We start from the raw sequence: 20215 nt of genomic DNA, 5'->3' as shown, positions 1-20215 counted from the left end.
CTTTGTCTTTTTTTCTTTTTTTTTTCCCCAAAAGGAGGCACGGGAACCCCAAACCAGGCGCCTGCTGAGCGCAGCCGTTGTCCATAAGCTAAAGCAATATGTAAACATCCAGGGGAGCAGCTCCCCAGCGACAGTTTGATCAGGGCAGGAGGCTGGTATCTGGCAGCATTTTCTTGGTTCATTCCTTTCTCTCTTGCTTTTTTCTCTGTGTTTTGACCGGAATTCTCTTTTTTCTGGGTGGTTTTGGGGGGCTCATTCGGGGTTGGTTTGTGGGGTTTGGGTTTTGTTTTTTTTTGCTGCAGGGCCTTGGAAGGAAGAAAACAGAAAGGACTCAAAAACTCAAACCCGACTCGAGTCAGTGCGCGGCGGAGGGCTCACACGGAGGCGATGACGATCATCAGGTGAGGGGAGATGTTGGAGATGCTGGCGAGCAGGTCCGGGGCCAGGCGGGAGAGGTGGCTTTCCGAAAACTCACAGGGTGGGAAGATCTGCAGAACGTAGGCAGGCTGCAAGGAGGGAAAAACACGGATCAGGGCGGGTGAGGGGGGGTAAAACGGGTGGGGTTTGGGTGTTTAAGGGCTCAAGCGGCACAACTGTGCACAAAAGGGGATGCTGTTCGGTGTGGTTCCCAAGGAAGGGAGTTTTTCCACGCCAGGGATGTCAGACCTGGCTGGTTTTATCAGGAAAGGCAGAAAAATTCCCATTAATCACTCCAGCACTGATGGCTCATTCTGGGCTGTTCACACCCAGGGAACACATTCAATCTGATTCATTGCAGCAACACACCTGGAGTAAATGTTCCACATCACCCAACATCTTGTCTTTAGGTGGCCAAGAGCAAGAAATCGCTAGGTATCCTGGAAAAATCAGGATACAACAACAAGGACTCTACTTCAGAAGAGCTGGAAAATGGGCTTGGTTTGGTTTGGGCTGGAGCAGCAGGGAACAGACATCTGGGGGCTTTGGGGGATCATCTTCAGTAACTACATTCATTATATTGGTGTGGGTTTGACTGGTGATGTAAGAAGCCAGCACAGTAGATGTGGGGGATTTAACACCAAACCAGGCAGCTCAACTACACCCTTCAGCAAAGACGGGCAGGCCGGATACATCCCATCACCTATCGCTGTAGTTTATCTACAGCATTCCAGGGCCTTCCCTGCCCATACCTGGTTAGAGCCGGGGTTGGGCACGTTGATGATTCCTGCAGCCTGCTTGGCCTGCAGGTAGCTGATGAACGCAGCCTTGAGCGACTCCGTCTGATTCACCACGTCCTCCTGGTCTCGGCCGCAAGGCAAGGCCAGCAGCAGGCAGTAATCACTCTCCACCTGGAAGAAGACACACTCATGAAGGCAGATGTTTGCTGGGAATGGGCCTCTTCCTGACACACACCCATTATCCGCAGTGGAAAATCCTCTCTCTGAACTCCTACCAAGTTACAGCAGACGTGCTGACAGCTCAGCTGGCCCAGGCCATGGTGAAAAGGACTTGAAACCCTGTTTCCACAGCCCTGAATTCCACTTCCCACCTTACTCAGACTGCTGGAGGCAGCAGGAATTTGTTCCAGGGCTGAGGGATGGGTGACTTCAAAGGCTTCCCACCTCCACTACTCCCTTTTGTACCAATGCCTATTGCAATCTGTATCACACACTCTCTGGGATGCAGGAATCACACACACCTCCTACCAGACCCCCAAAATAACGTGACAAAAGCAACGAACACCCAAGTTGCTGTCACTTTTGTTACCCAGCTGGTTAAGACCAGCCCTGTTTTGGTCACACAGGTTTTAGCAGTCCCCAGACACCCATCCCAGCCCCTCACCATCATCCTGCGGGCTACTCCCTCCAGCTGCGAGGCCTCGAGCCGCATGCGCTGGGCGATGCGCAGTGGGGGTCCCCCCTCGGGCGCCGGCAGTGACCGGTGAGCCAGGACGTTGTTACCGGAGACAAAGTGGAGCTGAACGGCAGCCGTGTCGTTCTTCAGAGCCAAGAGGCCCTGCCAGACAATGGGGTATTTCTGGGAAGAGAGGAGAGGGAATATTAAACACAAACAAAGGACATGGAGCTCTTGGAGAGAGGCCAGAGGAGGCCATGGAGATGCTGCGAGGGCTGGAGCAGCTCTGCTCTGGAGCCAGGCTGAGAGAGCTGGGCTGGGGCAGCCTGGAGAAGAGAAGGCTCCTCAAGGGGAGACCTGAGAGCAGCTCCAGTGCCTGAAGGGGCTGCAGGAAACCTGGAGAGGGGCTTGGGACAAGGGATGTAGGGACAGGCCAAGGGGAATGGCTTTAACCTGCCAGAGGGGAGACTGAGATGAGCTCTTAGGCAGAAGCTCTTCCCTGTGAGGGTGCTGAGGCGCTGGCACAGGGTGCCCAGAGAAGCTGTGGCTGCCCCATCCCTGGCAGTGTTCAAGGCCAGGTTGGACACAGGGGCTTGGAGCAAGCTGCTCTAGTGGAAGGGGTCCCTGCCCGTGGCAGGGGTTGGAGCTGGGTGAACTTTAAGGTCCCTTCAACCCAAACCCGGCTGGGATTCTGCAATTAACGGTGCCTTATTGTGAAGCTCTCATAAATGTGGCTAAAATTCACCGGGGAGAGAAACAGCCCAGAAAGCTGACAGATATCCATCTCCTTCTCTACAACACGAGGGGTCAGTTTTGGTACTAGAGGCCAAGCTACACAGAAGCCGATTACTTCTCCCTGGACAAGGAGCACAAGGCTCCCTGGCCAGGAGAAGAGGACGGAGCGATACTCACCGTCAGAAGCTGAACCATATCCACAGGTCTCTGCGACACAGGGTGAGGAGATGGCTCCTGTTTGAGAGCAGACTGGGGCTCGGGGCGATTGAGGGGCAGCCCCGGCGGCGCCCCAGCACCTGATGTCGTGGGGATAAACATGGATTGCTTGGGAACAGCCTGGGGTTGGTGTGGTGACGGAAGCTCCTGCTTGATTGAAATGGCCACAGGCGAAGGGTAGGAGGTCTGGCCCGTGTCCCCTTGTGCCCTCTGAAGGTGGACGTGAGGGTCTATCTGCGCTGCATGCCTATTTACAGTGGGGTGGTGACTCTGCTCTGGCCCTGCTGCCGCTGGGCCCTTGGGATCCTGAGGGATCTGAGGGGTCTTGCTGCGAACTGGCTGGCTGGGGTGCGAGTGTTCGCCCTCCGACAGACCCTGTGAAGCAGGCAGTGGGGAGAAAAGCAAGGTTTCAGGCAATGGGCATATCAGAACTTGTTAATTCAATTACAAAGCTGCCAGGACACCATCAGATCGCTGGTGGAGAAATCTGGGTCTCCACAACACAGCGTCAACCCCATTCCAAGGCCACCCCAGCAGACTCTTACCCCTTAGAGCTGAAACCACAGCCTCTGAATCCTGCCCTGAGCCTATTCTTAGCCACAGCATCCACCCAAGGATGTCTGACCTATGCACTACCTCAATGCTGACAATTCTTCCCCTAACACCTCTATGTCTAGAAACCAGTAGGCAGCTTCACACCTCCCAGTTTGAGTCCTAGAGTGGTCCAGAAACCAGGTTATTTTAGCTTCCTCTAATGCTGAGCAGCTTTCAAATCCCAATTCCAAACAGAAGTGGCTCCTCTTGTGCTATGAACTGGAGCAGGGCTTGGAGACTAACCACAGAGAGCTGAACCCAGCTCCTGAGGCCACGCAGGGCCATGCCAGGGCTGTTAATAGCTCAAAGCACTGCAGGTTTCAGGCAGGAGGAGGAGGTAGGTTTGCATCTCTCACCTGAGACGGGGTCATGCTCCGGGAAGGCAGCCCGATGGGCGAGGCGCCGGGGAACTGCGGGTGCCCGAGCTGTGCCGCGGTGTGGTAGTTCCTCATGTCGCCGTACACGGACCGGTAGTCGTGGAAGGAGCTCCCTGCGGGGTGCATGATCTGTACCCCGTGGGGTACCACCACCGGCTGCGATAGGGGCAGTCCAGGCAGCTGGCTGCTGGAGGGGACGCTGAGGAGCCGGGGTTCGCTGTGCGGAGAATGAGCCATCTTCCCTTCCGAGGATTTGGGTGTCTCCTTGCCAGGCTGGGGTGTTTTACTGACAGGAGGAGTCTTCACAGCCCCTTCGGGCGTTCGGGATTGTCTCGTCTCCGAGTGGTGCTCGCCCACCGCAGCCATGTGTGGGTGCATGATCATCCGCACGTCCCGGGGCACGTTGTACTGGTCGAGCCTGATGCTCGTGGGGTGCATGCGGTAATCTGGCTGCATCACGAGCACGTCAGACTGGACGGGGGCCGGCCCTCGGCACACCGTGGTGTGGTGGTAGTGCATCTCCTCCTCGGGGGGATGCTGGGAGGACAGAGGAGGCATGACGATGTCTCGTATCGGAGCTGGCTGGGGCGTGCTGGATCGCTGCGTTTTGATCTCTATCTGGGGTTGCAGAGCAGCTCGGGGGGAGTGGAGCGCTTCCGGGCGGATGCCATAAGGGATGCCAGAGAGAGGAGGGGTGTTCATCCTCACCTCGCCTTGGGACAGATGGCCCAGGGACACAGTCTGCGTTACGCTGTGAGGGGGCATGATAACAGATTGCTCGGGATGCATGCTGGATATGTACTGGGGAACGGGAATTCCGGGTGCCAGCATGACCGGGGTGCTGCTGGATAACGCCGGGGACGAGGTACTGCCAGGGTGACAAGCGCGGGGGAACGGTGACGGCGAGTGACCGCTCGTACGCGGTGAATGTGGCTCCTGTTTGGTGACCCCCAGGTGGGAGATGGCCCGGTCAGTCGGGGTGCTGGGTCCCGAGCTGACGTGGTTCGCTTCCGAATGCATCTTCCCAGAGAGGGAAGGGTGGTGAGGGCTAACCCCAGGACTCAAGTTGGAGGGCTGCAGAGTCTTGGTCTCCACTTTCAGAGCGGCTGGGTCAGAGAGTTTTTTGTTCACAACCATCTGGTTATGGACGAGTACGGGTGGAGTGTTCACAGTCTGTGTGAGGACCTTCCCAGGCTGAGACGCTGGAGTCTGGACAGAAAGGTGGGACGAGTCGGACTTCTCCTGTTTAATGGAGGAGATGACGGGTGACGTGTTATAAGGTTGCGTTCCTAGTACCAAAGAAGAATGGGTGGAAACAGTCCCGTAGCCTGCCGAGGCCTGGGAGCCTTTCGGCGTTGGCTGAGATGGTGTGATGGGTTCCTGTTTAATCTGAGACTTGGACACAGACTGCTGAAACTCGATATCCACCGCGCTGGCTGGGGGGATCTGGCTGATCTTGGCACTAATCCGCTGAGGGCCTTCTGTCTTCTGCCCCGAGTAACTCAGAAGCACTACACCTTCCGAGGTGTTCACCCGCAGCCCCGGACTGGAGCCAGTCTCTACAGGCCTCTCCTCAATAATAGACATGGACCCCGGGTGAAACCTGCTGTTATCATTTGTGCTTGGCCTCTGCTTGAATTTCGGTGAGGGAGCGTTGACCAGACACGTCTGGGTTTGGGGAGCCTGCTTCACCAAGGTGATCCTGGGAGCCTCCTCCAGATCCACGCTGTGGGGCATCCTGCTTATAACAGAAGTGGCTTTGGGAGCAATCACAGTGCTCATCTTCTCCTTCTCACCAAACACGGGTGCCTCGGCCACCGGTGGGTCCAAGGTGTTGGTGATGGGAACTGCTGGCTTCTCCTCCGAAACCGGCTTTATGGCCTCAATGGCGGGGTGGAGAGGTGCCTCCTCCAGGCAAGGCGCGCTCACCGGCTCGGCGTGCGTCGTCGTCACATGTGTGGAGGTTATGCTCGTGGCTGAGACATACTTGGGCTCCATGAGGATCTTCCTCAAAGTGCTGGAGTTTGTGTCGATATCAGACGCCTTCGTGTCGGGCGGGAGAGCAGGCGGGGGCGTGGAACGGGCACGGGGCTCCTCGTGCCTCACCATCCACTCTGGGACCTTGGCAGCACCGGAGTGAAGGGGCACGATGGTGGCGGGCACTGGGGTGGGCAGCTTGGCTGCTGCCACGGCCGAGGGGACGGCAGCAAGGGCGGTGTTTGGGGCACTCGGTGGTGTGATGGGCACGTTCTCCATAGGCGACCGTATCTTAAACCCGCTCTGGCTGCTCTCCTCGAGGGGGACCGGTGGGGAGGCCAGGTCCAGAGGAGCTGGAGCTGGTGCTTTTGGAGACATGCTGCTCTCAGCAACAGCTTCGTGTGCAGCCACAATGTCAGCAGCTGCAGCCTTGCCTGTGTCAGAAGCACTTGGCTCCACGGGCACCTGAGCCACAGCTTTTGTTTGCTTTTCCTCCTTCAAGACTTCTTCAGGCTTTGCCTTGACTTCGCTGGCAGGGGGTGACTTGCTCTGCAGCCTCTCCGGCTCAAAGGCGTTGACTTCAGCAGCATCCCCCTTTCTGCCCGTGCTCTTTTTGCGTCGCTGCCGCGTGGTTTTCTGACGGCCCTTTTCCTTCCGAGCAACTTCAGCCTCCTGCAAGGTCTCCGTCTCCTGCGCAGAGTTGGAGGATTCGCTGAAGCTGACTTCAGTCTCCTTGCTCTCTGCTTCTACCACGGATGGGGCAGAGCTGGGAAGCGGCTGCACCGCAGGCTCCATGACGGCCTCAGTTTCTAGGATATTATTCACTGCCTGATCCGTCTCGGGCTCCATCTCCTCCTGAGGGGATGGCATTGCCAAGGGCTCGGTGGCGATTTCAGCTTCCGATTCAGCAGGGTACGTCGGGGGTGCAGGAAAACTTTCTGTCTCCCCAGAGATATCATTAATGATGGAGCCGATGGCCGCTGCCAGCTCCGTTTCACTGGCCTGATGCGCGGGTTTATCTCCCTCCTCCTCCTGACGAACTTCAGGCACATCTGCTGGTGGCTCTTTGTAGGCAGCAATGGACGGCGGAGTTTCGGTGAGCTTTGCAATGTTCTCCACAGCCTGCTCCAGTTCAATCTGTTTTGCCAACTGGGCGGCTTCGGGGGACTGCTTGGGTTCTCGGATCACCTCCTTTTCCGTTTCTGGGAATGAATCGTCTACCTCGTTCTTAGCAAAATGAGGTGCCAAGATGTCCTCTTTTGGGGGGCTCTTCATTTTGGCCGGTGACACTGCCACCGGCTCTGCCTCGTCCTCAGTCGGCCGCAAGGCGCCCTTGACTTCATCCACGTTGAGGCGTATTTCCACGTTTTTGAGACACACGGATGCTTTGTCTACAACGGTTTTGGTATTTTTGTACCTTCCCCTTTTGGATTTCGTGACCTTTTCTGGTGCCGACTTCTTCTCAATGATCTCAACCGTGGGGATTTCCAGCTGGGTCTTCTCCACATCCAGTTCTTTCCTGTCACGTTTCTGCTCACTCGCTGCCAGCTCTTTCTCAGTCACTTTTGCTTTACTGCCATTGTCACCAACACTGGATTCCTGACCGCTTCTTTCAGCAGCATCTTCAGATTCAGCTGATGCATCAGCTTTCGGTTCATTCTTCCCCTTCTTCCCCTGCTGGCTGGCTGCAGCTGAGGAGTGACTGTGTGTTAGCTTCTGGGATCTAGGAGACCTCCAACCTTCAGTGGGCTTAGGAGCTTCCACAGCATCTTTAGCATCAGCCTCCTCCACCTCCTGCTGAACCGGTTCTGTCTTTATTGGGGAGATGTCCTCCTCTGGCTTACGGCGGGTTTTTGGAGGTCTTCCCCTCCTGGGGGTTGTAGGAACCGTTGTCGCTGCTTCCTGTGGTTCCTTTTCCCCTCTTTTCCTGGTGGATCGAGTGACCTCCACAGAGTCCTTCACCGGAGAAGGGCCTTCATTATCCCCTGTGGTAGCATAGACTGACCTCACGTTTCTGCGCCTGGTCCGGCCTATAGGCAAGCTTGGCTCCACGTTTTCTGGCTCTGCAGCAGAACTTGGGGATTTAGCAGCGTTCCTCGAAACCTTCTCGGCCTCCACTTTCAATTCAGAAAGCTTCTGCGTCTCCCCACGAGGAGAGCTCGACCTCTTGAGCTTCTCACGGTCAATCCTTTCGCTCTTCCTCGTGACAGGCTTCTCCAGGACGTTAGCTGCAGCCGACTGCACAGGAGTCTTGGAGCGTTTACTCTTGTAGGACTTCTTATCTTTTACCACAACCGGAGTTTCGACTTCCATATCGTTGTCAGAAACAGGTGGCAGGACCTCGGCAGCCACCTCCACCTTCTGACTCGCAACAGCATCAGCGTTGGCAGAAGGTGGAGGATTTTCTTCTTTAGATTCAGCAGCTTCCTCGGACTTTGGAACCAGCTTGGGTGGAGGTGGAATCAACTGGGCAGTTTCAGGTTCTGGATCTACACTGTCTGCTTGGGAATACGAAGATCCAGGTGTAGGAGGCTTGGTATCCAAGTATGAAGGGTGCTCTGTTGCCACAGTGTCTTCCTCTGGTGCCAGGGCTGTAGCAACAACTTCTTTACTGGCTTCTACAACTGGCAGGGGCTCCGTTTGCTCGAGTGGTTCTATTTTGACAGGAGCAGCAAGTTCAGGGAAAGGTTTTTGCTCCTCTGCTGCAGAAGCAGGTTCAGAAGCTTTTTCTTCTTTCACAGAAGCTGTTTCCACCACTACCTTTTCATTCACTACCTTCTCAGAAGCAACTGGTGCTGGTTCCTGTGGCAGGACAGTGACCGAAGAGGGACTGAGCACTGAGGGAGTTTTATGTTCTGGTTCTTTACTATCCGGAACAGTGTCTGGTGTTTTCGGCCGGTTTTCTTTATCTTCCTGTTTTTCCACTTCTTTTGGTTTCTGATCTTTCTCTTTTTCTTTCTGCTGCATTCGTGTCAGTTCAATAAATCTACTGTGGAAGAGAACCACCGGCTCTTGCACCAGGTCAGCCGTGCTGTTGGTCCCATCGGAGGAGGACTGTCTCCCATACAATCTACCAGAGATGAAGTCGAGATCATCATCTTTTCTCTCTAGGTGCTGCAGGCGTTTGGAGTCCTGTTCAAAGATTGAACTATGCAAAAACCGAGAAGCAAACAGTTCCTGTCTCTCTTGCTCCTCCTCTTTATGATCTTCCTTCTTATCGTCCAGTTTTCCACCTTCTGAATCAGTCCTGATTTTTTTCTTTTTCATATACCAAGATGGAATAGGTCTGGGAGCTGAGTCAACCTTCTCTTTGTCTTTATTGTTTCTAAAACTAGCAAATCTTGAATCCCAATCTAGAAAGGACCAGTTTTCTTCTCTGGAGGAAGACAGCGATTTAGCTCTTTCAAGCAAGGCCTTGGTGTCTGGTGTGATTGTCTTGTCCAATGCAAAAGAGTAAAATTTGTTTCTTTCTAAAGAACTTGACAGTCTTTCCTCTCTTTCACGTAACTTCTCTTCTCTGTCCCTTAATAAAAAAGACAACCTGGAACTCTCTAACAAGGACGAGGCTTTTGGGGAATGGGACTTGTTTTCACTGTCATCATCTGAATCTGAAGGCACCTCCCCAGGCTCCAGGTCTCGGACGGAGCGCTTGCGTATGCTATCTCTCTTGACGATGCTGCTTGGAAAGCTGATATCGACTCTCCCAGGCTCCTGCTTCACTTGTGTTTCCCACCTACTCGAGTCCTCTTCAGAACTCAGTACAGAGAGTTTTATTTTAGCCATTTCTGCCATCTGCTCCCTTCTGCTGGAATCATAAGGATTGAATTTCAGCGAGTCCTCCCTCACAGTCATGTTGGAGTATGAAAGACCCTTTTCTTCTATTTTGGGTGACTCTTTGGTTTCCTTCAATGGCATTAGCCTCGGAGAATCGAGTGTGTCGTCATCTTCATGGAAAGGGAAGTGTCTGATGCTAGGAGAACAGGATGTTCTCTCAGAGTCCTCACTCACCTGACGAGAACTTCTGTAGTTCCTCTCTCTTTTAGTGCTGATTTCAAAGTCAAACTGGTCAGTCTTTTTCCTTTTACTTGGCGGAGAGTCATCAGTGACGTCTTGCGGTGGTTTTCCCACCTCATGGACCAAGCTCCGTCTTTCATATTCATCCACATCTTTCTTTGGACTGCCGAACTTCTCGGACTTGGCGATCTCCATTTCCAGCTGCTGTTTCAACCTGCGACTCTGCTCCATTTGTTTCCTGTAGCTTTGCGTGTGGTCGATGTCAATGCCGATTTTCTCCTCCGTATCAGTTGACTGAGGTTTCTCTTGGCCAAGTTTATGTTCAGGTGTGTCTTCAGGAAGACTGGAGTAATTTTTCCTTGTGTCCTCTCTCTCTGTTCCTTGATCATCTAGGAGCTGTACCTGCTTATGCTGTGGTTTTACTGGGTTCAGTTTTTTAGCAGAGAGTTCCTGAACCTCTGCTGGTTCATCGGCTGCCTCCATGAGCCTCGCCTGCAGATCCAGGGTGGGACGCATGCCGATCCCACCAACATTAAGGGTCTCCTGTATTTCTTTGGGGCTGGTAACAGGAATAAGTCTTTCCAGCTTGAGTTTTTTAGATTCCCTTTTAAGCATCTCCTTCCTCAGGGGTTTTCTCTCCAATTCTCCTTCCCTTAACATGGTCGCTTCTCTAGATGAAGCCGTTGCGTCAAGCTGTTTCTTCAAAACCATGCGTGCATCTTCCTCATCTTGGCTGCTTCTTTTTGCTTCCAGCTTTTGCCTGTCAGGTTTCGGATTCGCATCGGCAAAACGCCTTTTACGAGCTTCCAACTTGTCTAAATCCACCGCATTGGCCCCCTCAGAAGTTTGCTCTGCCTTCAAGTGCTTTTTGGGTTTCAGTTTTCCCTCCTTATCCACAACTTCTACGTGACTGGCAAGGGCTTTCTCTTTTTGTACCTTGGTTCTGGCAGGTTCCAGTTTAGACTGATCAGACTTGGTTTGTTCAGCTTGAGATGTCTGTGTTTTCTGCTCAAGAAGGGGGGATTTCATAGTGTCGTTGTCAAGCTTTGCTCTCAGTTTCTCCAGAGCAGGCTGATCAATAACCTTCCCTTCCTTTTCTTTTACTCGGGTCAACACGACGCAGGGCATTAGTTCCAGGCGGTTTTTAGCTGTCCCTTCTTTGTCACCTCTCTCTTTACTCTGTTTACTGTTACCCTTCAGTTTTTCAGGGCTGGGCTCTCTCTCATTCTCCTGATCCGTTTCGGAAGACTGAGAGCTGGGCGAATGGATTTTTGCTTTCCGTTTTTGCTTATCAGTCTTTTCCTTTTCCAGTTTTTCTGGCTTTTCCTTCCTCACCAGGCGTTTCTCCTTGTCCACCCTCTCCTGGTCGAACACTCGCTCCTTCTCCGCCTTCTCGTTTTTTGTGTAGCGTTCCATGCGGGCTTTGTCGAGTTTGTCGTATCGCGGAGGGGACAGAGAGCTGCAGCTGCCGCTGCGATCCGATGACCTGCTGTAAATCCTCCTCTCGGAATCGCTCTGCAGCCGCTCCGACTGCGACGGGGACGTGCCGGGGCTCTGCGGGCGCCGGGAGTGCGTCGGGCTCTGGCTCCGCTCAATGGGTCTCCGTTCGTGGTCTCTGTCCCGATCGGATTCAAACCGTTCCCTCTCCCGCTCTCTCTCCCGTTGCCTGTAACTGTACTCCCTTATGTCCTGCTCGTAAGGATCGCCCCTGTAATCCCTGTACTCGCGTGGGTCGTCGTAGTAGCGTGGGTCATAGTAGTCTCCTTGGTAGGGATCCCACTCCGCGTAAAATTCTCGGCCTCGAGCTGGGTATTCTCGACGAGGATCTTCAGGATACGTCCCTGGAGTCCGAACAGTCTCGTAGTAAGTACGATCAGGGGCGTACTCGTAAGATCCTCTTCGCTCATCTCTGCTATATAGGAGAATAAACAAGTTAGTTCTCCACCTCAACTGTGTTTTTTGCTATGTAGGAGAATCATTTTATGGCAGTTTCTTTGTATAGAGGCAACTGTACAGAGCTGCACACAGAGATTTAACAACAACAAATCAGTGTGCAGTGGATTAAACGCTTTGTGTGCTTATCAACTCACTGCTGCATTTCTACCAAATTCAAATATATTGTTAAATTAAGGTAAAACCTATGCCCCCGTGTATAGCCCAGCACGGTGAAAACCATCCCCTCTCAAGTACCTGAAGCCTACCTCTGAAAAGTTGAGTCAAATCAGAACTCAAGGTTGGAACCTCTCCATTACTAAGCAGTAAAGTGGTAATAAGGTCTTTTTAAAAATCCTAAACCCTGTAAGTGAGCCTTTAATTCCAGAACCATCTCTTTCCCTGCATGTGCAATGCTGACGTTGCCTATTTACAATATGACCAAGTCAACAAAAATGAGCTCAGGTGAATTCACAGGAAGCACTCAGCAAAATAACTCAAGCAATTGATGTTATTACCTCAATACCTCCAACAGCAAAAATAAGCCATTTCTAACCCTGAACGTGCCTCTCTGGTGGAGGGCTGGCAGCGAGCTGGTGCTCCCCTTCTCCACCATTACAGAGGGTTTTGCACACTGTTTTACACGTTTACTTGGCTTCACAGTTTCTGATTACATTAAAAGCTGACAGCTCTCAGGTGTTAAGAAAGGGACAAACTTGAAAAAGAATGCTAAGAAACAAAACACGGAAGACTACAAGCTCATTCTGCAAGCCAAGTGGGATGTTGTGAAAGGCAGCTGTGAAGTTAAAAGGATTAATCATGGGGTTTGTTTAGGTTTTTGTGTTTTTTTTTCTCTTTGGGTCCCACTGAGACTGGCTACAAACACAGCCTGAGAGAACCTGGTGAGCGCAGATCATAGTGTCATGCAAGGAAGCGCGATGTGCCAGGAGGTCACAGGAGGACCAGGAGATGTGGAATGACAAGATCAACTGCAGAGCTCACTCCATCACCCCGGGATTCATTATCCCTAAGTGTCTTGTAATTACTATGTGAGCATAACGTTGGAAAAGGAAAAACAAGACTAACATCTACCCAAGTACGACTTTGTTCCAGAGATCAGCATTCTACTCAGAATTACTTCACAGCAGAGACAAGCCCAGCTGACTCCTGCATATTAAAAGACATCTGATAATGCACTTCTCTTTCCTGAATCTGGTGTAGCTCACAGGAAATCATTACTGACTGCTTGCTGGTGTGTTCCAACATCTGGCAAGGACTGGGGAACGCACACATTTATTTGCATTATGCAAATCCTGATTGCCAATTTCCAAACCCTTTTCACTTTTAAATCCAGCAATTTTGCATGTAAGTTAGATCAATCTATTTTGCTGCAAAAAACCCACTGAATTGATCTAACTCACAGGTATGAACAATGTCCTAGAATCATGGAATGGTTATGGTTGGAAGGGACCTTAAAGCTCCTCCAGCTCCAACCCCTGCCACAGGCAGGGACACTTTCCACTAGAGCAGCTTGCTCCAAGCCCCTGTGTCCAACCTGGCCTGAACACTGCCAGGGATGGGGCAGCCACAGCTTCTCTGGGCACCCTGTCCCAGTGCCTCACCAGGGAAGAACGTCTACCTAATGACTAATCTATATCTACCCTTACATCTTGCTGGGCTTATGTAAAGCAGAACCCTAAGAACTAAGCCAGCCTCTGAAGTTAATAAAACACAGATGTTTTATTCACCCACTGGAGAAAACTGAAGCACAAAATGGGGACTGCTGCTGTGTCAGGCTGCTCCCAGCCAGGGACTGCAGAAATAAGTGGCCTTGCAGGGGACAGAACCCTTCAGCATGTGCAAAACTGCCAGACACCACCATGGCAGATGCTGCAGAAGGGCACCAGCACAGAACACGTCTGTCATGTCAAACAGCATAAAAAATAAATAGAAATATTGCTGCAGCCTCACCTGTATGCTATCACTTTATCAAGTTAACCAATTAACCTGTTGAAAAGGGGTAGGTGGAAGACCAAATTTCACTCTCTGCTCAACAGATGAGCAGCAGTAGTTTATCAGACTCTATATACATTGTTAACATACATGTTTCTCTTGAGGAGAAGATCAACTGTTCTTCACATTCCTGAGAAGTGATGAATGGCTCACAACTGTGTCCTGGTGACCCATCACAGTAACTGGATGCTAAATATAGAGATCACAGACAGAGCCAAACCCTCCACCCCAGTATGAATTTCAGTACCCACTACACCGCAGCTGCCTGCCTCTATCTGCACCCTTCCAGACTGACCACCTAGATTTGTTTAAAATAGAAGTATTGAAAAGGTAAAAGACATCAAAAATATGCTAAAACTTTAAAGAAAGTCTGTTTGCAGTTAAAGACAAGGGTGGAAAGGAAAAGACTGCAATGAAGATGTTGACACATGCCTTCTTTCTGCCAGCATTTCATAAAAGTCTCTGATATCTTGACCCGTTTTCTCCATGGAATGATAAAATGCCAACTGACTTTCTCGGTTTGCAAAGTCCACCTGAAAAATAAAGGGTAAATCATGTTCAGTGACAGAAACATCCCATTTTTGGCAACATTTCACTGCCTGCTGCAGCCTGAAGATGGGAGCAGAACTGGGAAGTGGGGTAATATTTAACAAAACCCATATCAAATGCTCCTCAGGAGTGGCCCTGCCCATCCCCAGGAGTAAAGACCTTCCTCTCTTAACTCAGTGAGGCTGTGTGGAGCTTTGTAACTACCTCCTTACTAGGGTATGCTGTTGTAGCTGCCACACCAGAAGCTTCTGTGCAGTAAACCAGCAGGAAAACACACATTATTATCGTGGTATTGACGTTTCCAATACTATGACTCCAATTACAGTTCCAAAGTCCTTGTTATTGTGGTATTGACGTTTTTAATACTACGCTTCAAATTACAGGTCCAAAGTCCCTTTTATCTGACAGCAGGTCAGCACCGACCTATTTCAGGCTCCGTGCTATTTGCCCAGGGTTACAAAGCAAGGCAAGAGCAGGGATGGGAAAGGAACCAGACCTCCTGAACTGCAGCTCTCTGTTCTAACTACTAAGAGTTGATGTTTTCTAGCCAAGGGTGAGAACATTAAGAAGCTAACAGCATAGCTGATGCAAAAGACTCAGGATTAAACTGAATTTAGCAATGTGTATGCCACATCATGCAGTATTTTTAACATTCTAGCTCCTTTGTTTTTAATCAGCCTAGACTCCATGCAACCACAGCAGTAGAGCACAGGCATATGTGCAGTAAGGGTGTTGCTTATTCCAAAGTCACTAAGTAGCAAGACCCACAAACACAGGACATGAAACTTCTGAATGACCACACGTTTTATTGCATATAAAGGCTTCTCATATTCAACCACCACGCTTAGAAGCTGCAGTTTCTCCAACTCCTAACCCCAAGGGGTGTGAGGTTGCTAATACACCAGATGAGGTTGTGAGGCTGTTAATACACCAGATGAGAGATCATGCTTGAAATCACTCTTTAGGAGAGAAGAAAGGAGGAGGAGGAAGATAATTCAGAGGGTTGGCCAACACCTCATGTCCCCAATTAGTGGAACTCATGGGACAGTCATAACAGGTATTACCACAGTCACCCAAATCCAAGACATCCCTGTAAATATGAAGTGCTGCTCCAGGAAATAGTGCTTTCTACCTATTTTTTAAAATAGTGTTTTTAATTATTACTATTTTTAATCTGTTACAAGGAAGGTGCTGCATTACAAGAGCAGACTGCATGCTTGGGTTGCTGTACTCTATGATGGGCATGTAAGCCACCATGGGTCACCTTGGCCAGGTCAAGTGCCTGGACATCAGCATGGAGCAGTTGAAACTGGAGCAACTCACCCCCTCCAACTCCACTTTTCTAACTTGAAAACGGACAAAAGTTTGCCTTGGATTGGGGTAAATGCGGTACTAACACGGACACCAACACTCAGGAGCTCAGAGAGACAAGTTCAGTGAAACAAACGGCAGAATACTGGAGAAGGCTTTATCTGAGCAACAGTTCAAGATCCCTGACATCTTGATAAGCCGAGTATAAAAAATAATTTAAGCCTTTGATGCCTGGGACATGTGTCCCACTAAGTATTCCTGTTGTCTGGCAGTCTGCAAATGCCAGCGCTTAAGGGGGAAGGCCTAAACACAATTTGTTTCTCTCTTTTTTGTTTGGTTTGGGTTTGTTTTGGAGGTCATTCTGCACACCTTAATTTTATTCCCACCGATTTTCCTCCCCTTGGTCTCTTTTACAGCTGCTTGTGCATATTCAATCTCATTGTAGAGAACCAGGGCCATGCCTTTTAAGCGGTCAAACACCACCTGTAAAAAACAAAAAAACAAAACAAAAACCAAATAAGAGCCTCATCCACAGGACTTAGTGTCAGTCCCAACAAAATCCTAAGTCATGAGGATACCAGTAAGGAGATAATTTTTTTTAGCAAGGTAAATTTTTCCAGGCTTTTCTGATGAGGCATATTGTAATGAAGAGACAATAAAAGGACACGGGACTGCTTTGAATTGTGGATATTGTGGCTTGAGGTATATTATGCCTTTATTTTGTTTTTCTGTATTTTACTTGTAACTTTTGTCCTTTGGTGACTGCGTTTCGTAGTTTAACTTTAATTATTTTTAGGTTTCTAAAAAAAATTCCAATGTGTTTTAGGGGGGAAAAAAGGTAAAAGGAACATTTAATCCCAAAATGGAAACAGTTTTTGTTATCAGTCTGCAGTACCACTCGTCAGTTGCCCAATTGCCAAATGTTAGCTTCCTTTACGACATTAACTTGTTATTCAAGCAACAACAGCTACAATCAAGAATGTCAAAACTGCAACAGAAACCCACAAAAATCCTTGCAGGAGGCAAGACCCTGATCCTGTGCAGATTTATGCACGTTGCTTGGCTTTAAGCACATTCATGTCCAACAGATATGCATGGGACAAGTCAAGTGCTGAAGTTTAAGCACATGTGTAAATCAGTGGCACCAACCCACAGTGGGGCAGGTAACACACTCCCACTTCATGATATGGGCAGGCTGCACCATCCTTAGCTTTCTCTTCTTGCATGTACTCTTGTCAGTGGGACTATCCCAACTGCTTACAAAAAGTCATTTTCTGGCCTGATGAGGGAAGAAAAAAAATGGTATTTATGTCTAATTATATCGTTAGCATGAGTATAACTATGGAATTCAACTGTTCCTCCTTCTGAAGCAATTTTGTTGGGGAGAGACTGTACTGCACAAGAGCAAGAAATGGTTTCCAATACTTGTTATCTCGGCTCATTCAAAATCGTTTTGGTTGTTATTTTCCAAACACCAGAAGCAGCTGCTCCATGTGTTGGATCAACCCGATGCAAAGCTGCAGAGCCCCAAGAGCCAGATTACGCCCCAGAGAGAATTGCTCTACCTGAGCTATAAAGCCCTGGACAGTCGGGGTTGAAAGGACAGGATGGGAAGAAAGGAAGACAGTAACAACTTCAAACCACACGCCAAAGCCTCCCACCTACCTTCACCACAGGCCCGTATCGGCAGAAATGTCGGGTTAAATACTGATCTGTGACGTTGGTAGAAAGCCCATCTAACCACACGCAGTTTGTAGGCATGCTCTTCCCAAACCCCAGCTGAACACAAAAGGGCAAAACTTCCATCAGTACAATTCACAAGAGTTAAAGTGACTGAACAGAACATACCTAATTATGTGCAGAAAACTAAAGACATTTGTATGGGTTTTCTAAAATTAGCATCTCGTGCAGGTGCAAGACAAAAATCAAATAGCAATTAATGAAAATAACTGTGCATGCTTAAACAAATACAGTGTTTGACAACATTCTGCTCTCCTACAATTTGAACGTATCTGCAAAGTGACAGGTTGGCAGCTCTGGGGACTGACAGCCTCTGTTCATCATCAGTACTGGAGCAGCTTCCCAGTACAGCTTTGCCAAACATGGACCTTCAAGGCCAGGGAATGTCAGTCTCCAAAGTCTACTCAATCCTGGGCTCCTTGCTGAGGCAGCCAACAAAAATGCTGACTAATCCCAATTATGGTGGTGGTTGAAAGCATCACGCTCTGATCTGACCTACTCATTAAAAACCATCTTACTTCCCTAAACTATGCTGCATAGGCAAACTAAGTATCCTGTGATGCTGTAAAGGAAAGGAACAAGAAGGATGCAGCCCATGGGAGGATTTCTTTACCTTGAGCCGATTATTGCCAAGATATTCCCCATCCATCTTCTTAATGGCTTTACACACACTTGCAATATCACAGTACTGCAGGAATGCATACTGAGGAACACCATTCACCTTCTTAATGTCAATATCCTGGGGAAAAAAACACAACAGAACAAGTGACAGTCAGCAAAAGGACATTCCATGGTGTCAGATCTACGTGGACTTTTTCTAGAGACACATGGCACAGCAAGCAGTCTTTAATTAATATTTTCTTCAGAGAGAGGATTTCAGCAATAGTAGACACTGTTCTGCTGCATCTCATTCAATGTCAAACCCAAATCCTTACTGAGGCAAGGAAAGCTCTTCGTAATACAGATTTAAATCCAACCCTGCAGAAGTTAAGCCTGACCTGATCAACAAACAGCAGCTTTAGATTGTTAATATTATGTCAACAAGAGACAACTCAGAATCAAAGAAATACAGATTAATCTTCACTTGTAAAGGCTCTAAACAACCTGCTCTGATCCTCATTCCTGAGCCAAGATGCGAGTGGGGCTCCTTTGCCAAATAAACATGATCCATCCTGTTCCTAGAAACAGAAAGTGGTGCTGGGCTCCTCTCCTGAGCCAATGTGGCTGTGGCACTGACATAGCAAAGGAGAAAAGATCCTCAGCTTCCATCAGTGCTGGTATTTGATCCCCAGCCACCACAGGCGCATCCAGAAGGAAGTGCAGTCACGAGGGAGCTACCAAAGCCTAATAAAGGCTCATCTGAATCGATTTAAAATGCCAGCAAGCTTGGAGCTGACATTTGGTTAACATTCAAGCTCAGCACTAGTACTGGCAAATGTGCTGAAAGCCTCGGAACAAACTCATGATATTATGATTCATTCTGAGCTGAAAATAGAAGGTGGTGTGTTTCATTTTATTTGTTTATAGAGCACAAGCTTCCTTTGTGAGCTCCATGCCAAGGCCAGCACATGGCTCGAAGCACAAAGGTTCCCAACATCCAGGACAGGCTAATTTCATGGTTAATAAACTTAGGGACAAGGCAGCAGTTTGATAGGGTCTCACCCAAGAGCACTTTATCTGGGAGAACAGAAGTAAACAGGAAGATTTACACAACTACTCAGACTTCTATAGCCCCAGCCTAATGATTTAAGTGGAATTCCAATAGAGCACTAAATTTCCAAGTGTCTGAAGCAGCACAATCACAACCATGGCAAATTATACCTGACCACTCACCCTGGGCAAGCCAAGTCCTTCTGACAGGCACATAAAATGTCATTACTTTGCTCCTCAGCCATTGGAAGGGTTGTAAAGCTGGTGCCTTCTGCACCTGAGCTTGCAAGTTCTGATGGAAACTGCTCAAAGCAGCACTGCTGCCCAGTTCTGAGCATCAATAATGCTGACAGGACACAGTGTTTCTCAGAAAAGCCAATTTACAAGACAGTGCACTACCACTGATAAGCATTTTTACTAGGACAGAGTTTCTGCTTTAACATTAGTAAGGGTTTAAGCCGCAAACACTATGTAGATTCATAGATCAGTGCTGGTGTCGAGGATGCACAAGAGCTGCCAGACACTAGAAAATACTAAATCCTGTGTTTGTCCACATCGTATGAGGAAGCACACACCCCTTTTGTGAGGGGAAGTATGTATGTGTGACTCAGTGGTTACAGAAGTATTTCAGAGCAGAGTAAGGCACAGCATGTTCATAAGCAGCCACAGCTACCAGTGAGCACATCAACTATTGGTGCTGAGGCCTGGATTCAATTAAACTGACTGTGGGTAGCTGCTGCATGTCTCTGGAAAATTCCTCTTCAATGCAACATTGGTCTGACTTGATAGAAAGTGAGAAGGAGAAGGAGGAGAAAGAGAAGGAGGAGAAGGAAGGGATGACTGCTGCTCTCTCTCATTCAGATAGGCTTGCTCATAAAGAAACTCCAAATCCCACAAGTGTCACCACTAATCCATCCACCCTGTGCCTCTTCTGCCCCGCTGTTGGGACACAGACTGTGACAACTCATAGCTGCTTCCATATACAGCACCTAAACCCTCTGTTTCAGAGACCAACAGGAAACTTAAGACTTCATTGAGTTGAACTGATTCAACGTGAAAATGACATGACACCAGGTGTATTTTCAGCCCAACTACCTCATTGGGCTTTCCTACAAACACTGAGCTAGCAGAATACAAGTGTTTTGTGAATGCTCCCAGGATTAAGTTATCCCCTCAACACAAGTGTACTGAGATTTCATCCTAAATGCAAAGAAAAGCTTCCAGGTGTATTCCAGCAAGAGGAATGACTCAGATCACCATATAAAAACTGACTT

At 49.3% G+C, this 20215-nt stretch overlaps 1 protein-coding gene across 6 annotated transcripts in view; it reads right to left on the bottom strand.

Moving 5' to 3' along the window:
• Positions 1 to 281: 281 nt before the first annotated feature.
• The window catches only part of SPEN (spen family transcriptional repressor), a 66429-nt gene continuing 46495 nt past the window's right edge, over positions 282 to 20215 (bottom strand). For 2 of the 6 annotated variants that reach the window (XM_062634667.1, XM_062634665.1), the window contains 9 exons: positions 17905 to 18030; positions 17217 to 17330; positions 15921 to 16034; positions 14124 to 14224; positions 3735 to 11658; positions 2746 to 3159; positions 1822 to 2016; positions 1170 to 1328; positions 282 to 506 (listed from right to left, as the gene is read on the bottom strand). In XM_062634667.1, the coding sequence (XP_062490651.1) occupies positions 375 to 506; positions 1170 to 1328; positions 1822 to 2016; positions 2746 to 3159; positions 3735 to 11658; positions 14124 to 14224; positions 15921 to 16034; positions 17217 to 17330; positions 17905 to 18030 (9279 nt within the window). In that variant the 3' untranslated portion in view covers positions 282 to 374. The remainder of the gene's footprint in view (positions 507 to 1169; positions 1329 to 1821; positions 2017 to 2745; positions 3160 to 3734; positions 11659 to 14123; positions 14225 to 15920; positions 16035 to 17216; positions 17331 to 17904; positions 18031 to 20215) is intronic. The other 4 variants (XM_062634668.1, XM_062634666.1, XM_062634669.1 and 1 more) reach the window with 3 other exon arrangements.

Source organism: Pezoporus occidentalis, unplaced genomic scaffold (genome assembly GCF_034315485.1).
Source record: "Pezoporus occidentalis ecotype Australia unplaced genomic scaffold, CSIRO_AGI_Poc_V1 ctg435, whole genome shotgun sequence".
In the NCBI taxonomy this organism is placed as follows: domain Eukaryota; kingdom Metazoa; phylum Chordata; class Aves; order Psittaciformes; family Psittacidae; genus Pezoporus; species Pezoporus occidentalis.
This window is presented reverse-complemented; position numbering and strand designations above follow the sequence as displayed.